The sequence below is a fragment of the Muscardinus avellanarius genome, assembly GCF_963383645.1.
Source record: "Muscardinus avellanarius genome assembly, chromosome: 6".
NCBI classification, from domain to species: Eukaryota; Metazoa; Chordata; class Mammalia; order Rodentia; family Gliridae; genus Muscardinus; species Muscardinus avellanarius.
The window spans coordinates 73,637,155-73,658,425 of NC_137791.1; the positions used below are offsets into that span (position 1 = coordinate 73,637,155).

Sequence of the window (21,271 nt, forward strand, 5' to 3'; positions counted from 1 at the left end):
GAAATTTTATTTCAGTAGAACTCTGTTTCCATTTTCAACAATGTAGAAAACTTACCTACCAGGACTGCAAAATCACTTTAAATTTATAATGTCACACACATAGCTGTACATAAGATAAATCATTTGTTATTAGGAAAAACAAACCCTAAGTTTTTTTTTTTTTTTTTTTTCTGGAATAAGCTGAGTACAGTGCATGTAAACACATAGCTATACTTAATTATGGAAGAACATAAAAGCAAAAGAAACATTGTGATATGTTTATTTTTTTATTTATCAGAATTTTCATGTTGGAAAGGAGGACCTACAATTAATTTTTTCTATTTCCCAAATAAAGCAACTTTGAATGTTCTCTGTCTGCTCAGCTACCATTGAGTTAATTAGTTCTCTGACTTCCCTGGTTGAGAGAGAAATTTGATGCTTTAATTTCTTTGAAACTATCAGTATTTTAGCTTAATGGAAATCTATATTTATCACATATACATACAGTCCTCAATATCTTGTTTATAAATTTGGTAATCGATTAGTGATCCTTTATGAACATTTTTGTTCCTTTAGCTTTCCTTATAATCATAGTTTTAGTACAAGCTCTCTGCAGAGCACTTTATTCAGTACTCATGGTATTTGTGAAGAAGCAGAAAAGAGTATTGCCCTTAAAAAAGCTGTACATTAGATCTTGGGGTGAAGCTCAGTGGTAGAACACTTGCCTAGTGTGTGTGAATCACTGGATTCAATCTCCAGCAGTACAAAAAAAAAATTCTACATTTGAAAATTACAAAATAAGCATAAATCCAACCTAATAAAGCATGAATGATTCAACTGTGCTGTAATATATTTATATATTTTTAGAAGTTTTAAGGCTTCAAGATAAAGCAAAAGAGCATTGGTGGATGAATCTGTGGAGGTTAGATAAAACTTAATATGGAAATGGCCATTATACTTGAGGGAAGGAGAGGATGAACAGTCTGATTGAAGTAAAGGTGCATGAGAGAAATGTTTGTAGACAGGATGTTAAGGCTAAACTGTGGAAAAACTGATACGTCGTGCTGAGACTTTCGAACAATGAGAACAGAAGAGCTGAATCAGACTAATGTACTGATAAAGGGCCTTTGTTTCTTCAGATTATAGTCTACAAACTAGGTAAAGACTTTCCAGTAAAGTGAAGGAATACAAAGATACTTCTTGTGTCTTGTTGACAGTTTGAAAGAAGTGGACATATGAGTATTTTAAATTGAAATAATTTTCTCATATCAATGCTAAGCTAGATATAGTACATGACAACAAATATGGCATAAAAAGTTTAAAGTTATGTAGTGGGATATTTAGTAATTATCAGGAGGATATAATGTAGAACAGGGTTGATAATACCATTGGTATCTTCAGATTTTTATATTAGTGCAAAATATACACATAATAAACAGTAAATTTGAAATCCTGGAAATATGAGCAGATTTATTTTGCTCTGATTTCATGGAATGGAAGGTTGTACCTTGACCTTGTTCTAGTATGAGAACTCTAAAAAGCACTTTATAATAATTCACAAAACTAGGAACTGAAGTGTAATTTATAAGGTCTTTTCAGGTATGTTCAGTATTTCATTGATCTGAATTGAGGGGATTAGAACTATTAATTCATTTTGATGGGAAAATAATTGGCTAAGCTTCTGTTATAGGAATATTTACCTGGATACAGAGGTTAGGATGAGGGATGAGTTAGAGGAAAACAAGCTCGATGCTTTATTTATTTATTTATTTATTTATTTAGTGGTACTGGGGTTCCTGGAAGCCCTTCTACCTCCGGGCTACACTCCCAGACCTATTTTTTATATTTTTATTTGGAAACAGGGTCTCTTAAGCCAGCGCCGCTGGCTTCGAACCTGCGCGATCCTCCTGTCTCTGCCTCTGAAGAGCGGAGATTACAAGCGTGCGCCACGACCGGCTTGCTTGGTGCTTAATTTAACTACAAGTATAGCATGTATCCATTCATAAAAGTATACCTATTATAATTATAGCTGACCAAGCAATTTTATCAGTCTTATTAATTGATGAGGGTGATGAGGATGTATCTATTTGCTCTGAGCACCATTCATTTAGTTATTTAATGGCTCAACAATCCCTAAAAATGTACCAACAGTCTGGAAACCACCGTTAAGATATTGACTAAGTGAGTATCTACTGGAGAATCTGAGCAAGATGACCAAATAACTCAGAAACATTTCATGAGAAATGGTTGACATATTTGGCTTCCAAGCTGGATAGATTCAACAGAAATAAGGTAATTGTTCTAGCATTCAAAAAGAGGAATTTTCTTCTCTAAAAGAAAAATTGTGTGTGTGTGTGTGTGTGTGTGTGTGTGTGTGTGTGTGTGTGTGTGTTTCAAGACTGTAAGACTGGGACTAAAGAATAGAAAATGCAGAGAGAGAGAGAGAGAGAGAGAGAGAGAGAGAGAGAGAGAGAGAGAGAGAGAGAGAGAGAGAGAGAGAGAAATTTTGGCTTCTTTTTGGGGAAAATCTTTGAAATGATGAGTTCCTTGCCAATGGAATGAATTGCTTGTGAGGTAGTGAATTTCTTTTTACTGAAGCAGTCCAAACATAGTTGGACTTTACTTTGTGGGAATTTTTTAGAATACTAAAGTTTGGGTTCTGTGTGCATTGGAGAGGTTGTAAATGTACTAGATACTTTTAGGATTCAGAGAATCCTGAGTTCGTCATTTTAGGTAGTCAGTGTGAATGGAATAAAAATAATCCTTTTTTTTATTCTTTCTCTCTACAGTTCATCTCTGTACTTCCCTCTTTTATTTCTTTTTCTTCCTTTTCTCCTTTTTTTCTTCATCTTTTAACCTCCCTGCTTTAGCCCTCTTCCTAATGTTTCTTTTCCCCTTCTATCTTACTTCTGATTTATGCCAGGCAATCTACTAAGTACTGGAAATGCATCAAGGAATAGGGCCTATATAAAACCTGCTCTCGATGGAATAGAATTTACAAGCTTTTAGAGCTTGATAAAATTATGAAATCTGATAAGGGCTGGGGAAGAACAAAGTTATCTGTGCATATCAAGAGGATATTAATCTGCTTTGGGAAGGTTGGGAATTCTTAGGGAGAGAGGGAGATTCCAAAGCATCTATTGGGCATGGAAATAATTTGGTGGAGTCTTTAAGTGAGAAAGAGATTATGATTATGCCAATATTCTGAAGCTGTAACTGGAAAGAGTGACCAGTTTTAAAGCAACAGGAAAGCTGGAAAAGAGTGTTGGCTTTTAAATGAAGATTATTGGTTTGGTTTTCACTTTGTTGATTGTGAAATGCGGACATATCTGATTTTCATTGCCTGTTTTGCATAGGAAGGTTGATAAATATATAAAGTATTTCTTTTAGTAAAGGAAATGTATTTGCAGTTTGATAACGTTAAATTTTTTTGTTTGACTACAGTGTTATTTTTAGATCTTAATTCTCTAATGGCATTTATTTCTTGGTTACCTCTGAAAATACTGATTTTTATCTTTCAACTTTACTAAGAAAAACAAGAATTTTGTGTTTATTGATAGAATTAAACTGAATTAAATAAAGGGGTTAAATAAAAATCATGATATTTCTCATAGGATTCAAAAGGAGATTCACTTATCTTTAATTACTATCCAGTTATATTTATATAGTTGTAGTTTCTGTCATTTTTTCTCAGGTTTACATCGAATTGAAAATTTCAATGAAAAAAATATATACAGAACATTATGTGTTACAGTTTGGGGGTGCTGTTCCTGGGGACCTCTGTTAGGCTCCTGGAAACTTCCTGTAGCCGTGGGTTCTTGTTGTGATCCAGGATTGATATACACTACTCCAAACATCTGCTGAAAACTTAAATGAGTTTATTATTACAAAGTTAGAAATATAGGAAAAAGTTTACAGCCCTATACTATTTCCAGGATAGTATGGGGGAGAGTGACCCAAAACGAAGCCACCGACAATTCTGTTATGGTTGTAACTGGTATGACGACATTAGAAAGAGGGAAAGATGGAGCTACGCCACAAAGTGACATAGTGGGATGACCTGAAGCAAAGTCACTGAAGATTCGTGGACACAGAGTATTTTTATAACCAGTCTTCTGACCTGACTAGATCTCTCCTTTCTCCAGGGCAGAGGAGCAGATCTTTTGATAGACCAGCTCTGTCTATGGCACAGACCCCACACTTTTTGTTACACTCCAAAATGTGTTAAGTTAATTATCAGAAGTCTGGGATTCCCCCACATCCTTGAGAAATTTCACTTCCCTTAGAAATGTAAAAAGGCCCTAGGCTTTTGTGCTCCTTCTTTTCTCTCACTAATTACCCTTGGCACCTGGAAATCTGCAGGCCTTTCCTTGAAGCTCCTGACCTTTTTTTTTCTTTTTCTTTTTTTTTTTTACTACCAAAGATATATTTTGAAAATGGAAAATCTTTTCCAATACTGCTACATTAATACATTTTGAAGCCTCTTCCCAATACTGGTACATTATGGACCAGTTCTGTAAAAATTGTCAATAACATTACAATTTTAAAACTCCTTCATTATATAAAATTTTAAACATTTACAAAGAGATTGAGACTAATATAATAAATACCCACATTTTTGTTACTTAGCCTCAAAGATTCTCAATTTATTGTCAGACTTATTGCATTTACACCCCATCCACTTCTCCATCCCAAATTATTTTGATGACACTATCAGAATCATACCATTTAACCTGAACATATTTGTGCATATTTTTAAAAGAGAAGTAGTCTTTTTAAAGCATAGTCATGATAAATAGAAATATATTAAATAGTAATTAAAAAATCCTTAATGAGCTGGGCGTGGTGGTGCACGCTTATAATCCCAGCATTTGGGAGGCTGAGACCTGAGGATCGCGGTTCGTGGACAGCCTCAGCTATTTTGTGAGGTCCTCCGTAACTGAGTGAGACCCTGTTTCAAAATAAAGAATAAAAAAAAAAAATTGAGGGTGTAGCTCAGAGGTCAAATGCCTCTGGGTTTCATCCCCAGACCAGCAAAAAAAAAAAAAAAAAAAAAAAAAAAATCCTTAATGAGAAAGAAATAAAACCTCATTTCCAAATTTACTATTGTTTTAAACCTTTAAAATTTTAACAATGCAGTTGAAATATTTGACAGTAAATGAGAAGCAACAATATTTTCAGATTTTATTTCTTAGTGCAGAAATTTGGATATGTTCCTGGATTATCAGAAATGCCACTGGCATTTGGTCAAAGATTTTCTATATGATGGGCTGAGAGTCCAGATATCCTTGATGGGTAAAGGTTAATATGAAAATATTAGGCCTTATGCTGTGTTACTCTCACATGAAGAAATGAACTATGTAAGGCTTTATGAGTAATGATTTACAGAAAAGGATCTTGGTTAAAAAGTTGAATTGTAAAAGTAGCTTCAAACAACAATTTAATGTCTTTGCAGTTCTGTGGATAAAACTGGTTGGGTCAGGAGAGTCTTGGAATCTCTTACAACTTAAGTCAGGAGCATTTGAGCTGCAGCCATCGGAAAGCTCAACATGTTTGGTTACTTCTCTCACATGTCTGGAGCTAGGCCCACCTTTCTGTTAGATTATCATGGGCTTCCTTACACATGATGGTTTTAAGGTAGACTTCTGACAGTAGACTTCCCTGCCAGTGAATTTTCTGAGGGTATTAGGGGAAGTCGAAAAGTTTCTTCCTTCTGGTGCCTCTTCTACCTGGTTTTATTTGTCAAAACCTAATTATGGGGAAGCCAACATTCAAGGGAAGGGCATCAATATTAGGAGGCAAGCCGGGCGTGGTGGCGCACGCTTGTAATCCCCATGCTTGGGAGGCTGAGACAGGAGGATCGCACAGGTTCAAAGCCAGCCTCAGCTACTTAGTGAGGCTCTCAGCAACTTGGTGAGACCCTGTTTCCAAATAAAATAAAATATACAAAAGGTCTGGGAGTATAGCCCAGAGGTAGGAAGCCTCTGGGTTCCATCCCCAGTACCACCAAAAAAAAAAAAAAAAAAAAAAAAGAAAAGAAAATTAGGAGGCAAAGCTCAGTGGGGACATCTTTGGATTGATCTACTTATTTTAACACATAGTTACTATCTTGACCATTTTACACTTTATTTTATTTTTGCACAGGTTATCAAGGATCCTCCTCCACCACCACCTCCTGCACCAAAAGAGGTAAATGAGTGAGTGCCTAAAAAGTGATAATGGATTTTTTGACTCATGTAGATATCATCCCCAAACCATTTGTTATTAAAAAAAAAAAAAAAAAACTATGATGCCTTAACTATTGACTTTTTACTTTATAAGACAAATGCTATTTTTCATATCATGCTTTCTTCCATGTGCTAGAAGAATGGGACTTTCATACATTCCTAGACATACACTGGCCATCAGATAGCTGGGAGTGGTGGCCCATGCTTATAATCCAAGTACTTGGGAGGCTGAGGCAGGAAGATCGCAGGTTGACAGCCAGTCTCAGCTACTTAGTGAGGCTTTGAGAAACTTAGTGAGACCCTATTTCAAAATAAAGAATAAAAAGTAGGGCTGGGGGTGTAGCTCTGTTCAATCCCCAGTACCGCAAAAACAAAACAAAACAATTAAAAAAACCTGGTCATCAGGCCTATAGCAATATATTAATAGTCCTGATGTTACTTATTATATTTAAAATAAGTTAAAAGATCTAAGATGGCAGTTTAAAGATGTCATTACTTATTTCAAAGTGATTATTGCTTTATATTACTCTCTTAGCCAAAATCAAATTAGCAGCATAATATAAGTAATGTATTAGTTATATTTTAAAGCTTCTCAACTATCTATTTTTCCATTACAGATTTCACACAGTTCAGATATGCATAGATATGCTTTAAATGATTATTGACATACTGTTCTAAGTTTAATGTTTTATCTTTTAAACTATGATATCTAAATTTTTGAAAGGGAAAAGTCTTCATAATCTTTAGAACACCACTTAGAATTTATGTATCTGAATGTAAACACACACACATATCTTTTACATTTTCCATGATAATGACATTATTTAAAATGTTTAAGTGAAAACAAATTTTGAGAAGTGGTATTTTTAAAAGTTAATAAAACCTACTTTTAAAATTGTATCTCCATAGGAGGAAGAAGACCCATTGCCCACAAAGAAGTGGCCAACTGTGGATGCTTCCTATTATGGTGGTCGAGGGGTTGGAGGAATTAAAAGAATGGAGGTTTGTATATTAAAAAAGTAAAGGTTGCTAATCTGGAAGATGCATTTCTAACACTATTAAACCATGGGTATTGTGCTTTCTATAATTCAGTATTAGAACAACATCCATTTTTACTTAACTCTGGATCTTTTCTGGATTTATCTTTTTTCCTCTATGAAATCATCCTAGTCAATTCAAAACTATTCAAGAACTGGTATTATTAGTCAAAGGATTGCATTGATAAAGACCACTGAATTATAAAGAACAAGAAAAGCTAGAGTTTTCTCACTATTTTGGAAAAAATTACTTCATGAAAGCACCAACTTTGAAGAAGTTAGCCATTGAAAGTTGCAACAATGCTCTTCTTTGAAAAGCTCCAATAGTTGTGTACTATTGGAAGGAAAATGCTAAAATGTTCAATAGCATAGATATTAATATCCCAAATATAGAGAAATCACATTTAAGTTTACAACAGCTTTAGTTACCACTTATGAACTGTTGTAGATAATTTTACATGTCACTTACGCATTTTGAACTTTCAGAGTAGCTTAAAGTGTGGATTAAAATTGAACTTTAGTATTATATCTTAAAAATCAAATGAGATTCTCATTCTACCATGAAGCATTTTCTTTCAAAATTATAGATGAGTTAATAAGAAGCAATTATTGCTAGGACTGAGGATCGCGTAGGTTCGAAGCAGCCTCAGCTACTTACTGAGGCTCTCAGCAACTTAGTGAAACCCTGTTTCCAAATAAAGTATAAGTAGGGCTGGGAGTATAGCCCAGAGGTAGAAAGCCTTGGGTTCCACCCCCCAGTACCACAAAAAATATATATCTTAAACCAGGGAAAGTAAAATATTCATAATTTATATAAATTATGAGAACATGAATTGCAGAAAAAATTTTCAAAACTAAGGTTATTTTAAGCCATTAAAGAGAATTTGTCTATAATTTTTAAGTCTTCTCTCTCTTTTTTTTTTTTTTTTTTTGGTGGTGGTACTGGGGATGGAACCCTTCTATCTCTGGGTTACACTCCCAGATCTAGTTTATATTTTTTTATTTGAAAACAGGGTCTCTTAAGCCAGCAATTCTGGCTTCGAACCTGTGTGATCCTCCTGTCTCCGCCTCCCAAGTCCAGGGATTATAGGTGTGCGCCACCACGCCCGGCAAGTCTCTTTTCAATTAAATATTTATTTAAACACTCTGGTAATGAGAATTTGCAGAAAGTCGAAACTAGCTGATGTTAATAAAGCTATTAGCACAACTGATCTGCAATACCTAATGATTTTAAGTATTTTGCCAATTCCTCATAAACCTGCTTTATTTTCTCAATTCTGAAATTACACTGTTCTATGACATAACTTCTTAATCTCCAAATATGTTCTAGAAATTATGGAATTTTATTATATCTAATAAAAGTCAAGAAGAGTTAAGAGTTTAGCTATCAAACTTGAACCTACCATTTTTCCATAATGAAAAAGCTAGATTAATTCCGCTAAGCTTGCCTCAGCAATCCATTCTATTCATTTGTCTTTTTAAATTATCCTAATGTGACTAAATTAAAATGTTAAAATTTTAAAATGTTAAAATTTACACATACACGTGCATGTATGTGTCCCTGTGTATAGTTGCTTTTAATAATTGTAATAAGTCTTGCTTATAATAATTGTAGTACAAGTATTTCCTAGTTTTAATAATTGTAGTACAAGTATTTCCTCTACAAGTATTTCCTAGTTTTAGACCTTGAGATTGAATGGGAATCATTTGTGGTGTCAGTAATGACGGCGATGATAAGGCAGCCCCTTCGTGAACTGATGCTAATGCCTTCGTCTACTTCATCTCCCGGCCCTCAGCCACTGCGTGGCCTGGCATCATGTAGTCCTTTGATGGTGGAACACTAGAAAACTCACATTGGTTCAGAACTTTAGGTCAGCTCGCTCCAAATATTTTACTTGAGCATGGTGTTAATAGTACTCAAAAGAGAAATTTGACTATTATGATTTCTATGATATTGACTAGGAAGGATTAACTAGAGAACTGTGTATGTTAAAAATATATCACTTTTGAATGAATTTAAATTTTAGTTTCTACTTTAAATTACTTCCTTGAGTTTTAACAGTCCTATGTTTACTTAATTGTGTATCTCTTATTTTAGTTAAGTTTTTTTCTTAAAATTGAGACCTTGCAACTACATGAAATATGTCTTAGTTTTAGAGTTTTTAATAGAACTTACCTATGTCTAGGGATTTTATAAGTGTTGTTTACCAAAGTGAAGACACTGCGATTTGAAAGAGAAGGTCATTTCTCTGGACAAAAAGCCAACTATCTAGCTCTCAAGGTTTAATGGTGTTCAAAACAATTTTAACAACCTCATAAAGAACATTCTAGTACCACTCATCACACTGAGAGATACAGATACATTTTAATGAATCAACAGAGTTCACTTGTAATTGAAAGCCCATTCTAAAATTATAGTTTAAAAAAGGTAAAAAGTAAGGTGTATCAAAAAGCAATGAATAGTTCTTTCTTTGAACAGTAATCATCTGTATCCCTACGCACTGATGCGGGCCATTGAAATTCTTAAAAAGGCCTTTAACTTTTCTTTCTGGAAATCTCTTAACTGTGGTATATTCTAGTGTGCCCTAGATAGGTCTTTGTATTTCTTTTTAAATTTTTATTTTTTACAATACCAGGGATCAAAGCCAGGACCTTGCACATGCTAGGCAAATGCCCCATCACGGAGCTGCAGCCCGAGCCCTTGGTGTTTTGTTTTAGAGTTTTAACCTGTCTTACCTTTCTCCCCTTTGGTACTGTTCTTGGTTTAGTAGGACTCTGGATTAGAAGAAGCTCTTCTGAGGGGCCATACTCTACATATATGCCTAATTTGATCCAGATTTATCCCCTCACTAAACAAGAAATCTTATTTACTGAAAAAAAAAAGAAAATAATAATTTGATCCCTTGGTTTTTCATTGTCAAGAATTTTCAGAGCAGAAAATCCTCTAAAATTTGGAGCACTGCCTGGTGTCACTGAATTTTCCCTTTCAGAACAGAGACTTTTTCAGTTAGTCCTCCTCACTGAAAAATTCACTTGTCAAATAACCGTGTTCAAATGAGCATGGGAACTAAAGACAGAAAGCTCTTCACCAAGCAAAACTTTAGACAGCAACCTCACATATGATTTTTTTTTTTACTTCTAAAGGCTGGATGTTTAAATTATATTTTTTGCTTTAATTAAACTTGATGAAAAATTTTGTATAGTTCATACAAAACTCCTTTATGTAAAACACACTTGTAAAATTCACCGACTTAAAGCATATTAACCCATTTCAAATTGCCTATTTTTAAATCCTTGCTTTGCTACTTACTAGCTGTGTGGCTTTGGGTGCGTCTCTGAAGCTGTCTATGTCACATTTCCCTCATCTGGAAGGAAAAGCAAACTATCTATATATTGCTTTTTTGTGTGGACGCAACGCAGGGTGAAGTATAGTAATAATTTAATAAATGCCAAGTATCATTATCATCTAATATACCTAATGATAGAACAGAGATACACACTGTCACGCATTTCCTATATAAGCCACAAATAGACTCCTTATTTGAAACTATGGCAAAATAGTTGTGTCAAATTTAATCAACTTCAGATTTTTAAAATATTTTTTGTCTAGAATTTTAACATAAAATATAACAAGAAGTGGTGAGATACCTGGAGTTAGTATACTACTGTGTGTGTGTGTGTGTGTGTGTGTGTGTGTGTGTGTGTGTGTGTGTTTTACAAGGGACTGAACCCAGGGGCATTCTAACTCTGAGCTATACTCCGTCCCTTTTTTAAAATTTTAGACAGGAACTTACTAAATTGCTGAGGGTTTTTCTAAGTTGCCGAGGCTGGCCTCAAACTTGCAGTCCTCCTATCAGCCTCCCAGGCACAGAGATTACAGCAGACAGGCATCAGCACTCCTGGCCCTGACTCATCTTTTTTACTCCCAGCTGGCTCCCTGAGAGCTTGTTCCTGGGTGTCACTTTCTGTCTGACAGCAGCTGTCCCCTTTGCTTCCCAGGTTCGCTGGGGTGATAAAGGATCGACAGAGGAAGGTGCCAGGTTGGAGAAAGCCAAAAACGCTGTGGTGACAATTCCGGAAGAAGAGGAACCTGTCAGACCTCGACCTCCCAGGCCCAGACCCACTTACCAGCCTCCTCAGACAAAGTGGTACACGCCAATTAAGGTACCTGGCCAAATTTGGTGTAATTTACCTTAAAGCTCCCAGAAAGAAAAAAAAAAATTTAAAAACCTGTTTATCGTCCCTACTCCCCCCATTTGAAAAAAGACTGAGGTAGATCAAATATCAGATACTCAGTTTTCACTAATAGCTGAGCGCTCAGCCTAAGAACCTCCAGGTTTCTTGTTTAACTTATGAAAGAAACGAAAAGCAGAGAAGAAAACGTGACCTTTGTTGTTTTGCCCCTTCGCCTATTCAGTAAGTAGAGCTCAAGTACGTTGTCTGAGAATTCACCAATCCCGTCTTCCTTCAGGGTCGCCTCGATGCGCTCTGGGCTCTGCTGCGGCGCCAGTATGACCGGGTTTCCTTGATGCGACCTCAGGAAGGAGATGAGGTTTGTGCTTGGGGTTGTGTTGGAAAGAGCTGGGTCAGTAGAATGCAAGTAGGAGAGTTTATTCAGAGCAAATTTTGAAGCCCATATTACACTTAAGGAAGGGATTCTTATTACCCAATTCAGGTTTCTGTTACATAGAGTGCTACCATTGCTGGAATGGATCTTCAGGATAGAGTTCAACATTTCTCCCTTTGCAGGTACTTCCTACAAATTAGGGTCGCGTGGGCACCTACTTTAATTAGCACACGCAGATCTTGAGCTTTTGACTTTGGAGACATCATGCTTTGAGTTTTTAATCTGGTGGGAACACAGAGAGTGAGGAATTCCTCTAGCATTTAGTAGCAATGTGATCTAGAAAAATGACCCCAAAGCACAGGGTTTCTTTTTTTTTTTGTATCAATATGTCTCTAGCCTTCATTGGTTGATGGAATCTAATTTCTTACATATATGAAGGTGCTTCTAGAATTACACAGCATTATAAAAATCTGTAACTGTGATAGACACACATGTCTCTGTGTTAGATTGTTCAAAATTCTGAATTTTTTAGACTTTAGGAATCTGATATGGCCTTGTGTCATATATAAGACATAAAAATGTATGTGTGCTTTTCCCTACCAAGGGAGACCGTTTAAGATTTCTTTTGGAAATTTGGCTAGAGTTACTCAAGTTTGCAGATTTCTTTAATAATTTACACTTAGTTTCTCATGTATCAATGTAAGAGAAATTGTTCAGAACCTTTGATATGTTACAATGGGCAGGATTGTTTCAGAGACACAATGGAGTTCATTTTTGTGTAATGGTTTTATTGTGTCATTATGATCCTTATTTTGTTTTGACAAGAGAATGAACCCCATGCACTTTAGCTTCTGAGCTCTTTAAGCCTTATTCAGATCTGATATGCTATTTGAAAATAATAAAATAACTGATGACTTTAGTATTTATCTTACAGTACCAAATGTATTTAGTGTTAGTTCAGTGCTTTGAGTATACAAAGTGCATACATCTAAAACTTTTACTTCTAGCAAGCGGGGGTAATTTCAAAAACATCTGAGTTCAGTCATTTAGAAAGTACAGTTGTAGGAAATATTCCTGAAAATTTCTCAACAGACCATTATTTACCACGGGACCATAATTAGAGAAAATTAATTGACATATGTGCAACTTTACTCATTATTAGACTACTTTGATTCGGTGATTTCGAATTGAAACTTTATATAATGACATTCATGCCTGTCTTTAAATTCATACGTGATCTGGAGTTATCTTTGTGGAGAAACATACAGCAGCTCTTCTTTCTCTTAAACATACTATACTTCATGTATTTTAGCATTGTTTCCATGCATTCTCTTAGTTTTCTCTTCCCAGGTTAGACTCTAGTTCATTTGCTCTAAAATTTCCTATATATGGAGTGCTGAGTATTGAGCTAGCCCTGAAGATCTATTAGTCAGAAATAATAGTTGTTCCCAGTGCTCTTGCTTAATACTCGGTATGTTTTTTAAAATATCTTGATTGAATCTTAGTTTTTAGTATTTCATCTTTCCTACTAATTTTGACCTGTTTTAGAAATTTTTGGATTATAAATAGGCACAAGTAATGACATCAGGTAATACTGAGCTGTGGATACAAACTTAGCCTTTGCTCTTAAGAAAGCTAAAATTTGTTTGGGACACTAGACATATATAGAAATAAGATTGTAGAATGTGAGCTGAGTACATTTGAGTGTACTTAGAAGAAGAGATTAACTCTCCCTGGAGGGATTAAAGAAATCTACTTTAGAAATCAAAGCCCCTCTATCTTTCTAGGATTTCAACAGGTGGATATTGGTAGGAGGAACTTTTCTATAGATAAAGTATCATAATCAAAGTCACTGATACAGCCAAGTACACTAAGACTCGTGGTTTACTAGATAGTCTGGGGGTGGAAGTTAAAAATCAGAAAGATAGGCTACAAATAGAAAAAAAATTGAGTTTGGATAATTGGCATATTTAAAAAATGATCTATTGTGATCATTCATTCATTCAATAGATGTTTATCTAGTGACTGTTATATGCCAGGCACTTTGTTAAACATCAGATAAATTTAGTATTCTTCTTAAAATTATAGTGCTAGAATATTCCACATGTTGCCCCAGCAGATTAAATTGTAATTTGTTTTTCCACAATTGATAAATTATGCTTCTATTCCCATTATTTTGACCAAGATTTCCTTTGTTTTCTAACAGTTTTTCACACTTTTGTGTGAAAACTTCAGAGCCACTTATTGTCTTGAGATTATTGAAAATTCTAAATTTTTCAGATTTTAGGAATCTGATATGGTCTTTGTATCTTATGTTATATAAAACAGCCTTTACTAAGCACATTATTTAAATACTTTACTATCATATATTAATATCAACATATTAATTATTAGAAGAAGAAAAATAGAGACTATAAGTGTTCTCCTATTTTGCTTCTAAACATATTTTGGTGACAAACTGGAGACAAAACTCTCAGTTTTCAAAGATTTTGGAGTTCAGAGTTATGGATATAAAAGGGAAGACCCCTTATTATGTAAGGTGTACTAAAATATCATTTTCCACTCTACCTGTACACTATTTTTACTTTATGTTTGTCTTTACTTGAATCTAAGGCATTAAGCTTAGTAAGCATTAATTGTTGGTTCAATTAATCAACATGTTTTTTCATGGAATGAGTATTGTGATTCTACATGTGCCTGAAGCAGGCTGACCATCTCTCACCATAATGCCTGTGCTTGCCTTTCTTTCTTCCTTCCTTTCTTTCTTTCTTTCTTTCTTTCTTTCTTTCTTTCTTTCTTTCTTTCTTTCTTTCTTTCTTAGCTTTACTGCTTCCAGCATTTTATCACCTGTATTTTTTTGTTGCTTAATTCAAGCCACTATTAAAATCTCAGTTGATACTTTGAGTCTTTACCCCCAGCTGACATACCATGGTTAACTGACATGATTACGGTAAAAATAAAAAGCCACCCAGCTCTGTAAACTTAGTATACCGTATTATTCATAGGATATCAGTATATTTTATTAAATACCTTAATGAACTTTACACATATCATTTGTTCCCCCATTCAACCAAACCACACAAAGTTATTTGTTCATAGATATTGCCTAAGTTTGGCACAATTTGCTCTTTTGCAAATGTTTTGCAAATGTTTCTTGCCAGTGCTCCTAACCTTTTTTTTTTTTTTTTTTTTTGTGGTACTGGGGATGGAAACCAGAGGCTTTCTATCTCCGGGCTATTCTCTCAGACTTATTTTATATTTTGTTTGGAAACAGGGTCTCACTAAGTTGCTGAGAGCCTCACTTAGTAGAGTAGCTGAGGCTGGCTTGAAACCTGTGTGATCCTCCTGACTCAGCCTCCCAAGCGCGGGGATTACAAGTATGTGTCGCCACACCTGGCCTAACTTATTTTTTTTAGACCAAGATTTTATGTCAAGCTTATAGTTATAATGATAAATTCTTTTAACTTTTTATCTTCTTAAATACATTTATAACTACCATTATTTCACTTTCTTCTTTGCTGATCTGTTATGCCTATTCATACATTTCTTAATTATTTACTAGTTTTCAGTTAGTATATGAAGCCTTCAAATGCCCTATTCTTATCCTGAGAATCAGATTAAATATCTTTATTGTGAAAGGCAATGATAATACTGCAATCTTGTGCCTAAAAGAATCTGCACCAATCAACACCAATCAGGACACTTAAGAGCAGTAAATATTTCAGTGGATTTTCTTTAAAAGTCTCTATAATATCTTAAATACAAATATTACTATCCAAGAAGATGATATTTATTTGTTTAAATAAAACATTTGTAAGGTGCAGTGACATAATTTCTACTGAGACTCTAACATCCTATACATTTTATTTTGTGTGTGTGGCACTGGGGTTTGAACCCAGGGTCTTGCACATACTAGGTAAGAGTTCCACCAACAAACTACATCTTCAGTCTTAATTTTACTTTTACTTTATATAAAAAGCAAATAATATTGCTTAAATTCCCGCCACTTTTCATTTTAGAGTACCTTTGATTTGGGGGACTTTATTTATCTAGTAAGAAAATGTTAACCTAAAGAGTGTCAGGGTTTAGAGTATATATTTGGCATAGCTGATTTTAAAACATGATATTAAAATGTGATGATCAACTTCAGTAATGCTTTGCTTATGGAAAAGAAGAAAAGAATGGGTCGTTGTTGCTATCTACTTATCATAGTGAGTTAAATAAGCCCTCAAAAAAATAAAGCGATAAGCCTTTATAGTTTTTGCTACTTTAGTTTATATAGCCATTGCTTATCTCAGAGGATTACATGGAGCAATCTTTGGTTGTTCTTTAACCATAACTCTATCCATCTTTGTAGTTACTTCAAGAAAAGGAAAAATGAATTAAGCTCAAAAGTGTGTGTGTGTGTGTGTGTGTGTGTGTGTGTGTGTGCATGTGTGTGTTTCTAGGCATGTCAGGGCATAATAATTGATTGAGAAAAAGTAGTCTTAGAGTATTTTTTTTAGGTTTAGATAATCACACTCACCTGTAATTGGGTCCCAATGAATAAGAAGTGCAAAATCCTGTTATTTGCAAACTTATCTCCCTATCAGTACTTGATTAAGCTAATTAAACATTGAAGTCAGACTAATTCATAAAAGACTTCATGTATGTTTTTTGCTTATCAACTTTATATCAGATAGTCACTTTCTTAGTAAATTATCTCAGTAGTATCATGTCTTCATCATATATTGATTCTCTTCAAAAAGATTTGTCTATGCACAGCAAATAATTCGTTGGAACAAATGTTATTAGCTATTAAGGTCAAATCTTTATAAAGGAAGTGTTCTTATCAACATACAAATTGGTGAATATATTTTGCAAATAACTTTATTTTCCTGTGTTTCCTGTGCTCATAAAGGTTTTCATGTGTATATATGCATGTATAATTTTTACATTGAATTCTGCTCCTAATATAGTAAGCATTTGCATTGGTATAAGAGTCTAGTGTGTGATTATAAAATAATTTATTCATTGTAAACATTAGGAAGACTTTTGGAAACTTTCTAGTTTTAGAAGTGCAATCAGTTCCAACTTGTAGAGAAATAAATACTATCTCATATCCTAATATTATTACATATCTTAATTCCAAATGAAGACATAGCCACTTTTTTTTTTTCCTTAAAAAAAAGGAAAGACAAGCTTTATTTTCTACAGAGAAGCAAAAGAACAATTGTTTTCAGGTTGTGGCTAATGGTTCCCAATAACCACTTCTACCTGGTCCACGGCATGTTTTCCACTTTGGAAAAAAAAAAACTCATCATTTATTTATAAATAGTTTACTGGCAAAATTCTGCCTCTCGAGAGTTCAGCTTAATAAACAAATCAGTGTACATAAAACTAAACCTGGAGCCACGCACATTTGCTAGGCAAAGCCCGTCACGGTGAATTTGCAGCCAAATGCTCCCCTTTTATGGCTCTGTGGCCGCACTGGGCTCCTTTGCGGAAGAATTCACGGCAGAATTGAAGTCCTAGATCAAGTAATTGAAGTCCGGGCGTGGAGTGTCCGATGGCCGGAGCCGGCCCGGGGTCGGTGGCCGTCTGCGGCTCGGGCGGCCGCGGGCTTTGATGCTGGCGGCGGCTCCTCCGGGTCATCAATGTTTCAGCGCGGCGCGGAGGTGAGGGCCGCGGTCCAGGTGCGCGCTAGCAGGTTGTCGCCGACATCTGTTCGCAGCCGAGACAGAGGCCTCCCCAGCCCGCAGCGAGCGGCCCGATTGTCAGCAGAGGTAGTTGAGAGCGGCAGAACCGTTTTGGTCTCGCACTCGCTGCCTGGAGGCCCGAAACACCAAAGGTAGGAGCGGGGGTGGACACAGCTGCGCTCCCAAACTTGCCTTAGGCACAAATAAAAGATCTAATGCAGTTTGACTCCGTTGCGGTGGGGAGGTGAGGACCTAAAGCCACTTCAGAGACAACTTAGCGCTGCAACATCTGCCGCCAAGTTTCCAGGGAGTGACAGGGGACAGCAGGTACAGATCGAAGTCTCCACAAAAACAGCCTCCATTAAGCTGTGGACTCTTTTGAAGGGCCTCCATCAAACATGCCCGAGTCCGCAGCAGGAGTTTGTTTGGTTTTCAAAGCAGTGTTTTGTGGGTGTTTTTTTTTTCCCCCTGCAATAACAAGGTAATTTATAAATGATGCATTACCATGCGTTCTGCTTTTTTATTTGAAAAGAGAGAGAGTTAGAGAAGCAGAAAGGCAAAGAAAGAAGAAAGCACAGCACTAGTTTTGGAGTTATTCCACAAACCAATTAAATCTCCAAGGAGTTTCTTGGCTGTCACCGAGGTTATGTTAACCTTCAGACAGCAGTTCCTCAATCACTAGGAAGCAGACATAAATTTGTATACCGCAATAGAAGAATCCTAGTACCACGGGTGAAGTAATCCACTATTTGTTTTTAAACGTCTGTGATTTCTTTTTACAGTGGAGATAAATTAGATTTTTTTCCAGGTGGGTGGATTTTTTTTTTCAAAACAAAGATCTAAAAAATTTCATTCACTTTGTTATCTGTTTATAAGAGCTTCATACTGTAGTTGGATATTTTAAATAAAATCATAAGCCAACAAAAGCAAGCATTTTTCCTTCAGTGGGGTTCCCCTGTACTCCATATATTCAGCAGAACAAAAAATTAGGGATGTATATAATTTTCACTGAAAATCTTGCAAAATTCATAATCATATGAATAGGAATCATAGAATTGGTTAAAATAGTAGGCTAGCAAGTAAAAACTGCAGGTGTGGTCAGATAATAAAGATTCTTCGGTAATGTAAGTGACTATCATTCATAAAATCTGGGCTCCCTCATCCCATGAAATAGCTGCATGTGTACTGTGTGTTAAAGGGAGCTGCTGGCTCCAAGGTCTCCTTCGGAGCAGGATGGTGGCCAGGCAGCAATGGCCTGGGGACAAATGCTGGTGTGTGGCAAAGTTTTCATCATTCAGTGGTGAAACAAGCACCAGAAATGCACAGTGAGTTTTCAATTAAGCTAACATATTATGTTGGGAGGAGGACCTCCGTTCATTATGCAGATGTGCTTTTCATTCTTTGACACGACCCGATGGCATCGACTTCTTTATAAGGAAACCACCCAATATCTGTCCTCCGGTATTTAATAGGCTACATCAAAAATAAATCAAATCAGAAAACTGAGGTGGCACAAGTGTATTCAAAAGGTAGCAGAGAAGCCGGGCGTGGTGGCGCACACTTGTAATCCCAGCATTTGAAATGGAGGCTGAGACTGGAGGATCGTGGTTCGCGGACAGCCTCAGCTACTTAGTGAGGGCCTCCATAACTTAGTGAGACCCTGTTTCAAAATAAAGAATAAAAAACAGGGCAGGGGGTGTAGCTCCAAGGTCGAATGCCCCTGGGTTCCATCCCCAGACCCCCCAAATTATATATATAAAGAGAGAGAGAGAGAGAGAGAGAGAGAGAGAGAGAGAGAGAGAGAGAGAGCAGAGAAGCCTGGAAATCTCAAAGGCAAATGATTCAGACTCTCCCTGTGGTCTGTAGTTTCAAAAGTATTAACTCAGTCTGGTTTCCTCAACTGAAATGTGGACTATACAAAATTTGATCTTTTGTGTTACAGAGAAATTTATTTTGTATTGATTTTTTTTTTTCAGCATTAGATACTGAACCCAGGGGCGCTCTACCATGCAGCTACATCCGGAGCCCTATTCATTAATAATTAATTAATTAACTTAGAGATAGTATCTTGCTAAATTGCCCAGGCTGGCTTGAAATTTGCAGTCCTTCTACCTTAGCCTTCTAAATTGCTGGGATTACAGACATGCTTTACCATGCCCTTCAAGACTAATGTTTTATAAGAACATATAGAACTTAAATACTTAATATGATTTTGCCCCATCCAGTAATTATTTTTATTGGCATCACATAATATTTTTATGTATTAACTTATAAACTTGGTAGAGATATACTTGGCTAAAATTGATCGGCAACATTTCTATTTTTTTCTATTTTTCTTTTTTTGCAGAACTGAGGATTCAACCTGAGGCATTCTACCTCTGAGCTACACACCCAGCCCTGTTTTTTATTCTTTATTTTGAAATAAGGTCTCACTGAATTGCAAAGGGACTCACTCAGTAGCTTGAGGCTAGCCTTGAACCACAATCCTCCTGTTTTAGCCTCCCAAATGCTGGGGATTACAAGTATGCGCCACCATGCCCAGCTTCAGCATTTCTTTAATCAAAAGATATAAATTATTCTATCTGTATAATTACCACTTCTTAGATTAATGCACTGATTTTAGAAACATAATATTCTTCTTATCACCAGTGATCTGTGGCATATTTTTAAAAATACCTAGTGTGAAGGTGCATGTTTGTAATCCCAGTAATTGAGATGCTGAGATAGGAGGATCACAGATTCAAGGCCAGCCTCAGCTACTTAGTGAAATTCCCTGCAAATTAGACCTTGTTTCAAAATAAAGAATAGAAGATAGGGCTGGGATATAGCTTGGTGGTAGAATGTCTGTGTACAATACCCAGTACCACGGAAAGAACAACAACAACAACAACAACAAAACAACAACATAAAAAATAAAAATAAGTTAACATTAGTCATCCAGGACTGGACACAATTTTTCTCTTAGGCTTAATATACAGCTTTGAGATACGGAATATCTTTGAGACATCAACTAAAATCATCTGGTTGGGAGCAGAAATATTAACACAGATACAATTTTTAACCTTTTTTCTTTTTTGAATATTTTATGTGCAGTCTTAATATAATTTTATTAGAAAGGATTAAGTTTATTTTTAAATCAATCAACTTGATTTTTTTTTTTTTTTTTGGTCTTTGGTACAAAGGGTGCTCTACCGCTGAATGACACCCTTCAAAACTATTATTAGTTTTTATTTTGAAACAGGGTCTCACTAAGTTGCTAAGGTTGACTTAAAACCTGTGATCTCCATCTCAACCTCCCACACACCGGGATTTCAGGCATGCACTTGTACATCTGGCTTAACAGGTCTTAATCATTTGTAAAAGTTCTATTATTCTGCATAATTTAAAATTTCAGCTTTTAATTGGGACCTCAGAGAACCCAGTCTAAGAAAGAAAAATGTACATTTTTTGGTAGACAGTTTAGTCAACAGACTACATTATGATGGTTCCTTTATGTTTTCCAGACACCCAATTATAAGTTTAATGTAAAGAAGCTGGGTGTGGTGGAACATTCCTGTAATACCAGTATGTGGGAGACTGAGACAGAAGGATCACAGATCCAGAGCCAGTTCAGCACCTTGGTGAGGCTCTCAGCAACTTAGGTAAACCCTATTTCCGAAGAAAAAATAAAATAGGGCTGAGGGTGTAGCTCTTAGATAGAACATCTCTGGGTTCAATCCTTACTACCCCATACACACACAAAAGTTTAATGTAAGAAAAGCTTTGTAACACAGTGATAGTGAC

General features: G+C 35.7%; 1 protein-coding gene across 1 annotated transcript in view; it reads left to right on the forward strand.

The window, feature by feature from the left end:
- The window catches only part of ANTXR2 (ANTXR cell adhesion molecule 2), a gene marked incomplete at both ends in the record, with an annotated part of 158,353 nt that overhangs the window by 85,650 nt on the left and 51,432 nt on the right, over window positions 1-21,271 (forward strand). The window contains 4 exons of the mRNA XM_080697110.1: window positions 6,124-6,168; window positions 7,116-7,208; window positions 11,243-11,407; window positions 11,715-11,795. Coding sequence (XP_080553236.1) covers window positions 6,124-6,168; window positions 7,116-7,208; window positions 11,243-11,407; window positions 11,715-11,795 — 384 coding nt within the window. The remainder of the gene's footprint in view (window positions 1-6,123; window positions 6,169-7,115; window positions 7,209-11,242; window positions 11,408-11,714; window positions 11,796-21,271) is intronic.